General features: G+C 39.3%; 1 protein-coding gene across 3 annotated transcripts; it reads right to left on the bottom strand.

The window, feature by feature from the left end:
• Window positions 1-448: 448 nt before the first annotated feature.
• trim24 (tripartite motif containing 24) lies at window positions 449-14,849 on the bottom strand. Of its 3 annotated transcripts, none has more exons than XM_039601200.1 (19): window positions 14,027-14,849; window positions 12,563-12,681; window positions 12,283-12,430; window positions 12,036-12,168; window positions 11,620-11,736; window positions 10,912-11,026; window positions 10,669-10,815; window positions 10,398-10,512; window positions 8,214-8,353; window positions 7,828-8,073; window positions 7,448-7,570; window positions 7,197-7,344; window positions 7,016-7,073; window positions 6,750-6,867; window positions 4,771-5,063; window positions 4,179-4,290; window positions 2,607-2,681; window positions 2,089-2,250; window positions 449-1,989 (listed from the first exon to the last, which is right to left on the bottom strand). In XM_039601200.1, exons 1-19 carry the CDS (start codon window positions 14,295-14,297, stop codon window positions 1,441-1,443), a joined length of 3,189 nt encoding a protein of 1,062 aa, XP_039457134.1. In that variant the 5' UTR covers window positions 14,298-14,849; the 3' UTR covers window positions 449-1,440. The 3 variants fall into 3 exon arrangements, with proteins under 3 accessions (XP_039457134.1, XP_031606420.1, XP_031606419.1); XM_031750560.2 differs by having other exon boundaries at window positions 6,741-6,867; window positions 7,828-8,052; window positions 14,027-14,848; XM_031750559.2 differs by having other exon boundaries at window positions 6,741-6,867; window positions 14,027-14,847.
• Window positions 14,850-15,294: the final 445 nt, after the last annotated feature.

Genomic DNA, 15,294 nt, shown 5'->3' with positions numbered 1-15,294 from the left:
TGGTGTCTAATCAGATGGACATGGGCAGCAACAACACTCAGGTAGGCTGTGTTTAAATGACACTAAAGGATTAACAAGGGATCCAAAGTGTGCCAAGAAAATAATAATAATAATAGTAATAATAATAATAATAAAATAAATAAATAAATAACACACCATTAAACCACCATCACCAATCTAAACCACTGATACAACAATTTTCTTGGCATGGAGACGGTGGTTTATAAAAGATTCGATTACAATCTACAACACATGCATTTTAGAGTTGCACCCAGCATGGTCTTCTGCTGCTGCAGCCCATTTGCCCCTTTTGTAGATTTAGAGATGCTCTTCTGCATACACTGCCAGACTGGTAGACAAATGGCTAGTAAGTTCATAGCTCCAAAACATGAATCCTAAAATCACAACCAACAGATTATCACAGAGGGACGCAAGCACAAGCCAGATCTTCATGTAGTCCCCGTTTATTACAAATACTGTAAATTCAGGTATTTTTATGCTCAGCCATTGTTAAGTTATTTACAGTATGCTTGATTAGTAATAAAGTAACAATATAGGAGAGAATATTAATGCTAATGATGTTGTGTCAGTTTTTGAGCCATTCTCATCTTGTAGAGCACAATTTGTAAAACACGACAATGACGACAGCTTCTGACGTCTCTGCATTATCTGAAGTGAACCCACTCAAATCTGGAGCGTTTTCTCTCAATGCCAACAACAGAATGCTGCTCTGTGGAAAGTGGAAACACAAGAGATGGTTCGACTGCAATCAATGTAGGACTTCCTTCTGTACAGAAACTACAGTACTTACTTGTTGCATACGTAGCATTAATACCATACTAAAACAAAGCTATTGCATTTTAACATTATTTGATCATGAAGGTAAAAGCCTAAACAGAAATGTTAGCATTAACACATTCTACATGCATTACCAATTTAAACTTTTATTTTTGGCTGCTTTCAAAATACATAATTATTATATACAAGTGACGAACAAGGTGATGACTGATAACCTGTACATACTGAACAAAGAATGTCATTTATGTGCTTTTCAGTGGCATCATCACTGAAAATAATCTGTTACAAGGTATAATATGTCCATTCAGAGAAGAACACAAAGAGCTTTTTAGATCTTTGCTGTGGATCTAAAGCATAACTGCTACTAAAGCCCATTTAGTACAGCAGTTCTTTTCCTATTAAAAGCCCAACTATAAATAATAGCTGAGCAATCTCTATAAACTATGCTAATCTGCACCATTCCCATCAAATAAAAGATAAATAAAAATAAAATCTTAAAAACAACATTCATCCTACAAAACACAAACAAACAAAGGCATGATTGCAGCAAATGTGGGTCCCCACTGGGGCCACTTCAATGGAAGACTGGACTCATCCATCATCTTCATCAACAGTTCCTCTTCCTATCTGCTGTACATCCATCTATCGCTTCTCCTTGACTGTGTCCGCAGAAGCAGACTTCTCCTGCGGAGCTTCAGGTGGCTCTGTTGTTGTGTCCGTAGTAATCCGAGGTTTCACCTCTTTTGTGGAGCTGGAAGCTACTCCGTCTTTCGTATCGCTCGGAGTTGCTGGAGAGTTTTCCGCCCGTTTTACAGCAGCAACATTTTCCTGCTTTACTTCGTCTGCAGGAGGTGCGCCTCCCTCTGTGGCAGCTACCGCTTTGCCCGTCTTCTTCTCACTCGTTTCAGCTTCTGACTTTTCCTTTGCTGCTGGTGTTGTTCTGTCTTCTAGAGGAGCTGTGTCTTCCTCTACTGGGGGGATCCCTTTTCCTGCGGGGCTCTGTGGCTTATCTTTAACGGCAGCCGCACCGTCCTCCATCATCTCCTCTTCCTCGTCTATCTCGTCCTCTAAAGGGGGGATCATCTGTTCTTCCCTCCCACCGGGGAAGACCCTGTCCGGGTAGATGAACTTCAGCTGCTCCTCGAAATAGTCCTCCAGGTACAAACCCGCACTGCCAACCTCTGAGGTTGGCTGGTAAAAAGCAAAATTTCAGTTAAAGCAAAATAAAGGAAATATCAATTAAATAAAGCATGACTGGCATTAAAAAAAATAAATAAAAATCAGACCAACCTTGTAATACTTGGCACAGTTGAAAAATATGAGCCTGACATCTGCAACAAAGCTCTCAGGACTGACATAACTTTCACCGTCTTTTGACTTTGACTCCAGCTTCCTCTTTACTATTGACAAATCCATCGGGGTCTTTATAAGTTCTTTGTACCGTCTCGTCTCCTACGTTTAGAAGAAGAACAATAAAAGTTAAGCACCTAATCCAAGTGTTGTGTGAAACTCTCTCAAAAGTTATGAATCACTTTCATATGAAAAGATAGTTAAAACAGGATTTATATAAAGTTACTGAGCGTGGAATGAGTAAAATTAAAAAGTACACAAGAAAAAAGTAACACACACATTGCCAAAAGTGGGAATAAAAACCCAGTTATTATAGTAAATGAAAATCAATACACATTTTCTTTCTTTGCCTCATTTTACTTGAAATAATTGCACAGTAAAATAACATATCTGCACAATAAGCATTCAACTAAAGAGCGCTCTACAGAAGTTTTGACTGAACATTGAATGCATCTCACCGAAGGAGAAGCCGGCTGCTGGAAGTCGGTGCTGAAGTCGTTACAGAAAAGACGAAGCAGCAGCCTCTCACATTTCTAGAAAAAAATTTTTTTTTAAAAACTTTGTGTAAAGTTTAGAAAACAAAACGGTGAAAATTTGTAAGTACAAAGACAACACATCAAATTCTGATTTAAAAAAAAAAAAAAATCTTCATCACATCACAGTTTAAATAAAGCTTGTTTGTCACTTAGTTGCATTGCTTCTTCTTTAACACTGTTCCATATTCCTGCTATAAAGCCTTTCTTCACATTTTTATTTGGATTTTATTGTTTTTCTGATGTAGATGTTCTATATCGTTTACTATTCTTCGTATTTATATTTTTTATTTTATGTTCACACTTTAAAAAACAGGTAGCACTGACCAAAGTGTTTTATGAATAAAGTAGGCAATGTTGACAGTGATACCCATTTAGGTTAACTGTGTTTGGAGATGTTTGCCTGATAAAGTTGTTCAGCTTTCACGTCTGTGATTTTAACCTGAGCCATTAGCACTAATATACCACAATACCATTGCAGATACTAGCTGCTGCACGAACAGTGCGCTCGCCTGTCCCCTCTCCTCTTTAGCCCAGAGAATGCACTTTCATTGATTTTAAATGATAGAGACCAGAGGACAGATCTTACATAACTTTGGGTTCAGAAGGGACATTGTTGCTGTTCACAGTGGAGTTCACTCACAGTCGTTTTTGGGAGCCCATTCAGTGATTTTCACTCAAGGATTTTTCAGCATTTCTTCTCTCTTACTTACAGATATTTGCCAAGAATCACTCAATCTCTTAATATTTACAATAGATGACACATCCGTAAATTCTTCGTTATTTTACATTAACAAATCCACCCATCCTCTTGATGCTTCAGGGACATGAGAACATTATGAAATGCTATTCTGAAGTCTTTTAACCATTTTCCCCCCACAGAGCAGGAAATCTATCCCCAATGGGACTTTTAACAGGCTCAGACTTTTTTGATGCTCTTTTTAAATCCAACCTGACCTCCTGCTGTTAAATAACCAAATTATAGTTGTAAGAGACCGCTCCCCATCCCCGGGCCATGGACTGGTACCGGTCTGTGAGTCGTTTGGTAGTGGGCCGAGAGAGTTTAGGCTCGGGTGTGAAATTTATGGTTTTCAGGGTTTTTATCGTTATTTTTTAAATCGTTTTTATCGTTAACTCCATTTCCCTGGGTCTTTTCCTGTGTGCTATGAATTTATTTTCTGTTTTTTTGGTACCAGTAGTGGTTTTATTTCATTTTATTTATCCGCGACACCTTAAAGGCCGGTCCGTGAAAATACTGTCGGACATAAACCGGTCCGTGGCGCAAAAAAGGTTGGGGACCGCTGTTGTAAGACACATGTTTTTCATGGCAAGTCAGACCTTTAGTTTTTCCAGCATGTACTAAAAAGAAAGGAAACTATGATAAAATACACTAGAAACTCATACTTAAATCTTTTCAGTTGTAAAACAGAACGTGCAGGCTGAAGGACTGAAACTAATTCGTGGACAGAAATGCAAATGGCAGCTTGATTAGCATACCCTTCTATCAACAGGTGGAAACTTTTCAGAGATCGGGGCATCCTTGCTGTCACAGTCGTACTCCATCTCGGGAGAGACGAGGTCTCGGCAGAATGAACAGAACCACTCGCCACTGAGGAAAGACGTACGGTGAAGAAAAGCAGTTAGGAAACGCACAATGATTGGCCACCTGCTGCTGAATAAGATTAACACTTTAACTGCATAGAGCAGCCTGCACAGACTAACAAGCTAACTATGGGCAAGAATAATAACCAGGCGCTTAACAGAGAGATTTCAGACTTCATCAACGCCAAACAGAGAAGGGATTTAAGACCAATTTCTACATATATTCTGAAATAAAAGAAAAGATGGAAGGTACAGACATTTTTTTAATTTCAGAATGGTTTAAAAATCTGTATTTTATTATGATCCAATATGCTTTATACACAACAACTATTACAGGCAATAACCATTTCAACTACACAATGTTCAGACCAGCTGAAATAGTCTAACAGACGTTTTAGGGATGAAAAACGCTCCTCCTCATGCACCCTTGTCCACCTCTTGTTTATTCATGTGTGTCTATGCATGATCCCAAAAAGGCATCTCTCACCTGGGGGATTCATTCAGAGTGGGAATGTGACAGGCCAGATGAAAAACTTTGGGACACTTGTCGCAGCAGAGCAGTTCTCCTCCGTTCTGACAGACGGCGCACCAGTCCTCATTAGGATCTTCTTCTGGCTCGGCTCTCTTTTCAGACTCTGGCTGCGATTGGGGCTGAGGACGCCTGTCTTTGGAGTCTGATCCAGGGGGTGGTGCTGGTGGGGAGCCCTTCTGCTGCTGCCGGGGCTTAGACTGTGCTCCAGTGCTGCTATCTGGCAGGCTAGAGCCGACGCTGGACTGCACCTGTAGGTGAGAGAGAGTGAAAACAGAGCAATGATTTTGAGGCTGAACTAATGTAAAATAATGGCAGCAGCCAGTGGTATCCCTCAGCCTCCTAACAGATGCACCAATCCTATGTCGCCTTTTTCTCAAGTTCTGGTATTCACAGACTTGGATGCTCACAATACCCCATCAGTCTTTTACAGATAAGGGTTAAAAATGAATACATTTTAAATTTGATGCAAGCAACATGCTGCCAAAATCACCACTACTACTACTAATACTGCATCACTGCTCCTTTGTGTTTGGGAAGTGAGACCACCAGCTGTGTTTTTGAGAGCAGTAATGTTCTCTCATAGTTATTTGATAGATGCTCAGCAGGTTCAGGCCATTTTTGCCAAAGGTTTTCCAATGGATGATAGGTCTGGACTGCTGATAGGCCAGTTTAGCGCCACCAACTTTTACTTTGGAGCTATGCTGTTGTAATATGAGCACAATGCATTTTGAAATTGTCTTGCTAAAATTATAAAGTCCGAAAAAAATAAAAACCCCACTGTCTGGATGACCCAATATGTGCTCCAAAAATCTATAATTCATCATTCAGTATTATTGGTTCATTCACATGTCTGAGCATTAATGCTTCTCTATACTGTCACACATTCTGGATTTTGAACTTTTATCTAATGGTGAGCTGAATGCTTTCTCTATTCAGGACAGAAGACTTCTGGAAAAGAATTTTAATTCTTGATCTTTCAAAACATGACAGCTTTCCAAGCAGCGATGTGTGCTTAAACTGGCAGCTAAAACGCAACTGTATATCAGTTTTGTCAGAATAAGCTGGAATTTGAAGGCTGGCATCAAGGAGATCGAGGTTACTGCTCATTTGAGTTCAGTGTTGCAGATACCAAATTAACATGTTACTGTAATCACTTGAATGCAATCATTTATTAGATTCAGTAATTATGCTCAATTTACAATTATTTTCTTACTGTCATTTCAAAAGGTTCTCCAGTTATCTGCACTCTGGGCAGATAAAAAGCTTTTTCCTTCCTGCCCATTCACACTAAAGTCAGATGAAGTGCAGCTTTTGAGGAACGGGGATATGGGCATTACTTTTCTTTTTACTGTATGAAAGGTGAAATGCAAGCTGCATGCAGAACAGATACAACTCTTTAATACTGCTAACAAAACTCAGTCTCTACAAGCAGCTCCACAAATGGCATGCTAACAGAAAGCTATGTTAAATCTGAGTATATGTGGAACCCAGCCCGGCAGCCAGAGCCTAAACTTCAAAAGGTAAAAGCAGTGTTGAGCAGTTAGGCTTGATGTATTATAGCCTGACTGCTATATTATTTATTATTATTATTTACTTATATTTTCTTTCCATGCAACTTATCATTTACATTGTTTGGATGCCGACAATAGTTTTCAGTGAGCTGTCAATCACATGCAGTGATTTTCACCACAGATTTGCATATTTATAATACTGTGTAGTAACAAGCATTCGGTGTTGATTCTCAGCTTTGTCTCTTATCCACAGGCGGTTTATATTTCAAAAAGAATAACCACCTTTTTTGAAAATGGGGTGGTAATATGTCAAAGATCAATTTTGAATAAGTTTTAAGAATGATACATTTGGATCAAAATTAGATCAAAATGGCAAATCTGTAAATATTCTAAGTTTATAAATGCGACTCTTACGAAACGGACTTCGTCGTCGTCCTCAGGTTCGTCCTTTATGACAATAACAGGACCCGGAGATGTTCTCCTTCGTCGCTTTGATGCAGGAGCTGATGGTGGCTCGGCAGTCTGCTTCCAAGAAGTCGTCCTTCAATACAGATTGCCACAGAATTGATTTTTTTTTTTTTTAAAGAAAAAAAAAAAAGGCTGCTATACATTTCACGGTTAATCCATGATCACAATAATAAACTACAGGATTAAGTAGCACTGTGACAGATACTCTGCTCACTTCTTACCCCATGCTTCTGTCTGAAGATGATGGTTTTGCCATGGGGGAATTCTGCCTCCCTCGACCTTTAAAAGGAGGCAATTTTTTTTTTAAATTTGAAAATCAATCTCAAAATGGAGCTTTTAATTCAACTTCAGACCTTAAAAGCCATTTTTTGTAAATGAAAAGATCAATGTACAGATAATGACCTGCCATGTGGTTAAGCATGGTTGTTTTGTCAGCAGTTGCTGAAGCTAGAATAGGAGGGAAGTTGGGTTTGGGTACAGAGACAGTGATGGAGGGGACCGATCCACCAGGTTCACTCCTCTTGAGGAAAGATGACTCTGGCAGACATCTCTAGAGGAAACAACACCAAACCAAGTTCAGTTATCAGCGAATGCCTTCACTCTCTGGACTCATGTTGTGCCAGGCTTAAAATCTTTATAAGAATCCTACAAACCTGGTGCAGTGACATTTGTGTAGTTGCTCCAGACGTGAGAGGCTGTGGAAAGCGGGAAGCACCCTGTGACCCATCTGTAGGTTTAGGGGGGAAGCTGGAGGTATGGATCAGATCTCTCAAAGACTATATGTAAAAAAGACAAGTTCAAAGAACACTTTAGATTAAAAAAAGAAAGAAAGAAAGAAAGAAAGACAGAAAGAAAGAAAGAAAGAAAGAAAGAAAGAAAGAAAGAAAGAAAGAAAGAAAGAAAGAAAGAAAGAAAGAAAGAAAGAAAGAAAGAAAGAAAAAAAAGGCATCAATTTGTCCCACTGTTTCATTAAGTAAAGGAAAAACAAACACTGATGTACTTAAATTCAACAAAACCTCGGAACCTGACGTACCTGAGCAGCTGGGAAGCTCATGTTGTTAAGCAGAGATGATGTGGGGCTTCGAGGGTTGGGGTGGGAACTTCCATACCTGCGTCCTTGCTGTACCATGTTGGGGACACCTTGAGAGGGGGAGGAACCTCCATGGATAGGTCTGGTTGGTGGTGGGGGGCCAGGCGGTCCTGGTAGCCTGACATTTTGGTGCCAGGACCACGGGTTAGGAGGGGGCCCCCTGGGGTGCTGTTGGGAAAGCTTGTCAACCTTGATCAGAGGAGTAGTCGGCAAGATTAAGAGGCTTAAATGTTAACCTACAGTATGTAGAAAAGTTCACAATATTTGAGAATATCTACGACTACATTTCATTCTTAGGTAGCCAAGGACAGCTTGAAAGATCTCTTTACCTGCATCTGGAGCTGAGCGAGTGTGCTCTGTCGCTGCTGAGTTGAGAGTGAAAGAGCTCCAGTGGGTGCTTCTGCTCTGGGACCTGTCTGGTGGTTGGTGATCGGTGGCCTACTGGGGCCTCTTTCTACTACCAGGGAACCTGCCCCGAAAAACACAAACTACTACATTAACTGAAGACGCAGAACTAGAGTTGCATGTTAATCAGTAGGATACCAAATGACTCAATATGACAACACTGACATTAGGCAACCTTGACCTACCCAAAAAAAAAAAAAGAAGTCCAAAATAGCCTGAACATCAGTTCAGACTAATGTCACCATTTCTCTGATTGGATCATGGAGTGACTGAGGCAGCTCTTATGTGCTGATGGTCAGATAAACTGAAAAGTTGTAGTTTAAAAAATATTTAATCAGTCACATTCCTGTGAGAAAGTGGGTGTGGGAGTTACAGTAGTGGTCAGAAGTTTACATATGGTCATTATGACCCACCAAAGCTTAGGACTGTCATAAACTGGAAACTGCTGGAATACAAGCATCACTGTCCACAGTGAAATGAGTTTAACATTGCCATGGACTGATGACCAAGAAAGAAGCCTCTGCTTCAAAATCGACACCTTCAGGCTCAACTGAAACTTGCAGCTGTCCATGTGGACAACTTAGACGCTTTCTGGAGAGACGTTTTATGGTCAGGCGAGACAAAGTTTTATCTAATTGGCCTCAAAAACAAGGTGTATATTTGGACTAGTAAAGATAAGGCTTTCATAACAAAGAACACTGCAGCACTGCATAACAAAGCATGGTGGTTGCAGCATGATGCTCTGGGGCTGTTTTGCTGTCAGTGGTACTTGTTCATTGTACAGATTGGGTAGAATAACAAAGGAGTAGGACTTTCCTACAAATTCATCAACTTCAACTCTGATCATCAGCTAAGCGTTTGAAATAGCTGGGTGCTCCAACAGGACAATGATCCCAAACAATCCATTCCAAAGTTGTCAAATATCCAGCCAGAATTATGCCAGAAATTTGTTCAAGCTTCTGGTTTAGGTGCAACCTCTTAAGGGACATTTAACCAAATGTTAGTGGGGGGTGTTTATATGTATTTAAGTCTGTATCTATGCTTTTGACCCAGTGTAGATTAGAGAAACTCCAGAATAAATTCAAACTTGTGCGCCCAATTCTTTTTTTCCCTAAATCATTAAAGATGAATGCTGTGCAAATCATCGCACCCTGCAAAAAGAACAGTTCAAAGAAATCATCAAAACCAAAACCCATAGTGAGTCAATGTTAACTTCTGACCACAACTGATGTAGGTTCATGCATCAGCAAGATAACAAATGGCTCAATACAACAATGTTAATCTTATGCAACATGTACCCAACCTAAAAATTCTCCAGTTTTGGGTGTGGGGGTTGCAGTTATTACATTTGTGTTTTTGTCCTCTCATGCTTAAGCTGTGCAGAGACTTTTATAAAATATATTTACAGCCACGTCTCCACATTTATTTTTTTAACTAGTTGTCTTGATGCATGCTCAATCATCCAGTTAAGCAAATCCCAAAAGGCTGAATCTGTACACCAGTTGCTCTGTTGTTGTCAGGCAGCTGACAGTAATTAAATACGACATACTATAACTGACTATCTTAATTTATTTGGCACGTTATCTGGTTTTTAAAGAAAGGGAGTCCAATGATTATCAAGAATTAGGACCATTCATTCATGGTCATCATCATCAAATATGAAATATGAAAATAAATGTGAGACGAAGGTTCTCTGACCAACATTTTTTAAACTATTATAGACCACAGCTGTTTTTTGTTACTTTCATGTAAGTAAATGCATAAAATTTATAACAATCATTCTCAGCACTGATAAGCATAATTGAATTTAAACTTTTCAAAACATACAAAAAAAGCATCAGTAAATTTGTTGAATAAATAACACTAATGAGCAAAGGTACACACAAAATTTGGAGTCATTTCTGTTATCAAATGCTTGACCAGAGAACAACCCAGTCATAACCATTCTACTGTAAGGTCTTTGGCTCATGTTATAAAGTGTGGAGATCGGGCATTTTTAGTGCTCACATGATCCTTTCAAATGTGCTGTTCTGCAGGAAGCTAGCTTTTGTTCTTGCTACCATGAGTACACATTGCTGCTTATACATGTGAGCAGTTGACAGCCTTACCGAGGTCTACATTTGTAGCCCAGAAACCGGAGCGACACTGGAATCGAACTGAGCTCTGAGGGACGGTGGAGGGACTGCAGTGTGCTCTCATCAGGTAATGGATCTGGTAAAGAATCTAGGAGAGGGAGAAAAAGACAGGGACATTTTAAAGTCACTGAGATTATCAAGTTTTGCAGATAATATTACATATTAGAAAAATTACTAAAACAAGTAATAGCTACAATGTAATTTATACTGTACAGTATAAGTAATGATGCTAAAAGTTACACACCAGTCTCTTGCAGTAGAGCAGAGCTGTCCCGCTGTGGCTAGCTGTGGCCCATTTGGTGAAGCTAATGACGTGGTCTAGGTGCCTGCCTAGAGAGTTGACTTCTTCCTGCTGCTTTTTCAAACCCAACTCATGGTCCTTAGTTAAAGCCTGGGGGGAAATGTGTGAGCTTATTTTAAAAAAATAAAATAAAAATTAAAAGAAACCCAAACATCACTACACCTAAAGAAATCAGGTCACACGTACCTCAAGCTGGTTAACCAGAATCTTTCCCTTCCTGTTGATCTCCATTATCAAGTTACAGATGGACTTCTTTATTTCATTAGTTACAGCTTTCCGATTTTCCTCAACTTGCTGCAGTCTGAAGTGAAATTCATATAATGCTCACATTAATTTGGATTTTATTTCAGTCTAGTTTTTAAGGGACTTTATTATGCTTTTTCTTTTCCCCATGTTAATTTTAAATAATCAGGTCATCATGTATGCCAGAATTCCCTGTAGCCATAAGCTCCAGATTTAAACAGTGTTTTCTACTCTTGACTCTACGCAGGTGGATGTTGTTAATATGGCCATCTCAAGCACACAGAACTGGCTGTGAGCACAGCGGCCCCACCCAACTGCTGTTTACAAAACGCAGCCAATCAAAGGAAGGATGGTTTAAAAGGAGAAGCTGAAACCGTTAATTTCAGAAAGCAGATCAACTGAGAGTCCGCATCGAGGCCCAGGAAAAGTTAAATAAAGATGACTTGAAACAGCAAGTCACGTAAAGCTACTAGAGTGGAATCCAATAATATAAATCAAGTGGAAATCCCTTTTAATTTAAATAAAACCAAAATCCTAAATGGATACAGCTCTATTTTCCACTTCAATATTTTTATAGCAAAACGCGTTATATCTGCAGTGGAGCTAACACAGGTTCTCTGATCAAGCTCCAACTATGCAAGGTAACTTTACCCGCCGTTGATGCAGCTGGATACTTCCTCGATGGCTTTTCTTTTCTCTTGCAGCTGCTGCGTCATGGTCTCGAGACACTGCCTGTGGTTTCTGTATGCATCCTCTAAAAACTGGTAGCTAGACACAAACATGGTACAAATAAAAACTCTCATTTTTGTTCCATCATGTGAATTCATGTATTGCCATTATTCCTGGTCAGAGACAACAGCACCATGACATAACCAATATAATTTTATTTTTGAAAGCACTGTGGCACCTCATCAAACCACACACCTGTTATCAAACATCACAACATGGAAAAATTGTGTGTTTAAAACCTATGGCAGGCTTACCCACAATGCACATAACTGTGCTGCAAAACCATTTTCTTAAACAGCTATAAACCTACTGTGAATAGAGAAATACATTCTCCATACTTGTGATCCTTGTGCTTAAGGAGCTGACAGTCTCGGCAGGTAAGTCGGTCACAAGTCTCACAAAACAGCTTCAGCGGTTCCTGCTTGTGGATGTCACAAAAGACGGGCCTCTGTGTGGATAGGCTGACAGCATCTGGTATATAAACAAGGAGGGAAGCGTGACGTCACGGATCAGGAATGTCACAGACAAGAATCACCATGTTAATAATTACAGGAAAAACAGGTCGCTTTCCTGGAAAGAAAATACCTGGAGACATCTCCTCCTTCTGGCGTATGGTGTGGTCCCTGGTAAACTTAACCCTCTGGTGTGCCTCAATGCACGTGACACACAGAAACTCCACGCACTCCACACAGTAACCTGTTGCCTCCGTGTTGTCATCACAGCTCATGCACACCTTTAAAGACAAAAAACCAATGGAGGGGTAAAAATAAAATAAAATCAGTTGTGTAGTTACAGGAATGTGGTATCACAATAAAATCAAAGCTCAGGGAAAGGAACAGCTCAGGTTATAAGCTCAACGACTAACCTGCGTGGTTTTCTCCACCGTGCTGCTTGGCACCTCGGCAGAATCCTTTACAAAGAAATTGTCCAGCACATCCATCTCCCAGCACTCTTGTCTGCATACTGGACATCGAATGCCCACCACTGGAGTGAACACAGACATTACTAAAGACATTAGCTCAAAAAACATCATACGAAACACGGCCACTTAAAACAAAGTTCATCCCTCAGATTGCTCTAAACACTCCATTTCAGACAGTCTGGTTCTACTCTTGATTCTCTCCCTTTAAGGAGGACTTTATTTACAGGATAATGCAGAACTGCGGAAGATTTCTAAATGATGTCTAAATAATACTCAGTATTTTAGTGTAATGAAGACTCTTTTAAATTCACTGATTGTAAAGGTCGTATTATCAGAGCTAATTTAGACTGTTTCAAAAACAGAAAGGGAGGAAGAACAGTTTGAAACTGCTGCAGAGAAATTAAATTGAATAACAATATAATTTTGATTAAAGAGTGTACGCATACTGGTGGATTAACCATTACAGAAAGATAAAAAGGATTTTGGTAATTATCACTACTGTTAATTTATGGCAGCTGTGGCATAAACTTTACATTGGGTGATAGTCTAATAAATTAGTTAAGCACTAATATATATATATATTAAAAATTTAATAGTACTAATTGCATTTGTAGCTTTTAAGGTTTGTAGAAAGAACCATTTCAAATATAGGGGGCTGAAATTTAAAAATCAGATATGTTAAAACATATGAGGTGTATTTATACCATGAAGTTTATTGTGATACTTACAAAAAAATTAAAATTTCAATTAGACTTTTCTAAAAAGACTTTGTTACTAGTAGTAACATATCCAAAACTTGTGATAATGTTCTTCCCCACTTTCCTAAAATGAATTTTGAAAATATTCATATTTTTCTATCACTTATTTGTTGTAGTTATTTATTTTTTGGAGTATCACGATAAACTTGGAACTTTTTTTGTTGCCATTTCAAACTCTCATATCTAGCATAATACTGGAGATTATCTATCAATCTGTAGTAGCTGTTATCCATTTCGGTGTGTGTGTGTGCGTATTTGGGGGCGCGGGGACAGTTTTAAGTCCTAGAGATAACAGCAGGACCAACAAACCTTTTAACATCATTGGCCAGTCTAGAGGCTGGAGTGGAGAGACGGCAGGAGTTGAGTCAATAACTTCTGTCGTGAGTCAATAAGGGACAAAAGATCACAGACCCAACTGCTCTCCATTACTGATGCCCCATTTAGACTAGACCCCTTTTAACTCCACGCAGTAACCTTCCTCCTAACCCGCTTTGCTCCTCCTGAGAAATCTAACATTACATGACTACACAGTAATTTGGGGGAATTGATGTGGAATACCCCACACATAATCAAAACGTCATGGTTTGCTTATCACAGACAAACTTTATCTGTAACCCAATTTCACAACAGTTCAGACAATTTTCCTCACATGGCTTGCTGTTGTCAACTTGGCCCTGGGTGTCGCGTCTTGGTTCGGCACTCATGAAGGGGGCAGGTAGGCACCTCTTGCAGAAGGAGTGGAGACACGGCAGGAGTTTGGGCTCCCTGTTGTGAAAGCTCAACTTGCAGACAGGACACGTATCCATGAGCCCGAATGTGGCTTGTTTCAGTCTCTCTTCTTCCGCTGGTAAACTTTCTGCCTCGTTTTCCACGATGATGACAATGTCGTCGTTTTCAACAGTTTCGGCACTTTCGTCCATTGTCTCAGTCGCTACAGCTACACGAGCTTTTCAATCAGCTAATCAACACACTTAGCGTTACAGTCGAAAACAAAGAACAGCTTCTAATTTCCCTGACTTAAAGAAGGTAAATATTAAATGAAAGGTGCTTATTACTGCATTAAAGCCAAGGCTCATTCATGCTTCAGGCAGTATTGCTTAACCGTACAGCAGCTTTAGTTAACTAAAGTGCATTTCTGTCCTTTAGGGAAGCTACGTTAGCATCGTAGCCTAGTTTTACTGTGCATATGCTAAACGCGTAAAAGAAAACATAATCCATGGTCTGTGGCGGGTCTTATCAAAACAACAGAAATATAAACGTACACAGTAAATTAATGATTTAAACAAAGCTACACATAATGTGTTCTAAAGCTCAGATATTAGCAGGGATTGTCGACTGTCTGTGTATCCGCAGCTAAAAACACATACCATATAATACCCACACAGCACTGCGTTATTTTAACGCGTTTACGGTGTCCTGGTGAGGACAAACTACAAATGGAACGACTTGATATTATGACGAGATATGTGGCTTATGTTAACATGGCATGACATAGCAAGTTACATTTAAAGGTAATCTATTACTGTTATTGTTATTTTTATTGAAAAAAAAGTAATAGTATAAAACAATATAATTTCCAGGTCAACCATAAATCAAAGTCTTTTTTGTACAGTTATCATTATAGTATTGTATAGTTAGTAATTAGTACCCTTTTATCCCTAAATTTAGCATATTATTTGTTGTAAATCCTAGTTTTATATCTCTTGGAGATATATCTTTTATATACTTATATAAATGCACCATAGGGGGCTTGGGGTGTAACAGCATTTCGGTACGCTGTAAACTGTGTATCAAGGGCGTAGATTTGGTTTTTGCTATGCTAGGCTTTGGCCCACATCGGTCTAAAATTGTATGTAACCATGAATAACGTGTTTTGGAAACTAACTGCACAACAGGCAGCACTATTAGTTATCTCAG

The sequence above is a fragment of the Oreochromis aureus genome, linkage group 17 (genome assembly GCF_013358895.1).
Source record: "Oreochromis aureus strain Israel breed Guangdong linkage group 17, ZZ_aureus, whole genome shotgun sequence".
Classification (NCBI taxonomy): Eukaryota; Metazoa; Chordata; class Actinopteri; order Cichliformes; family Cichlidae; genus Oreochromis; species Oreochromis aureus.
Note: the sequence above shows the minus strand (reverse complement) of the source record. Positions and strands in the feature narration are given on the sequence as shown.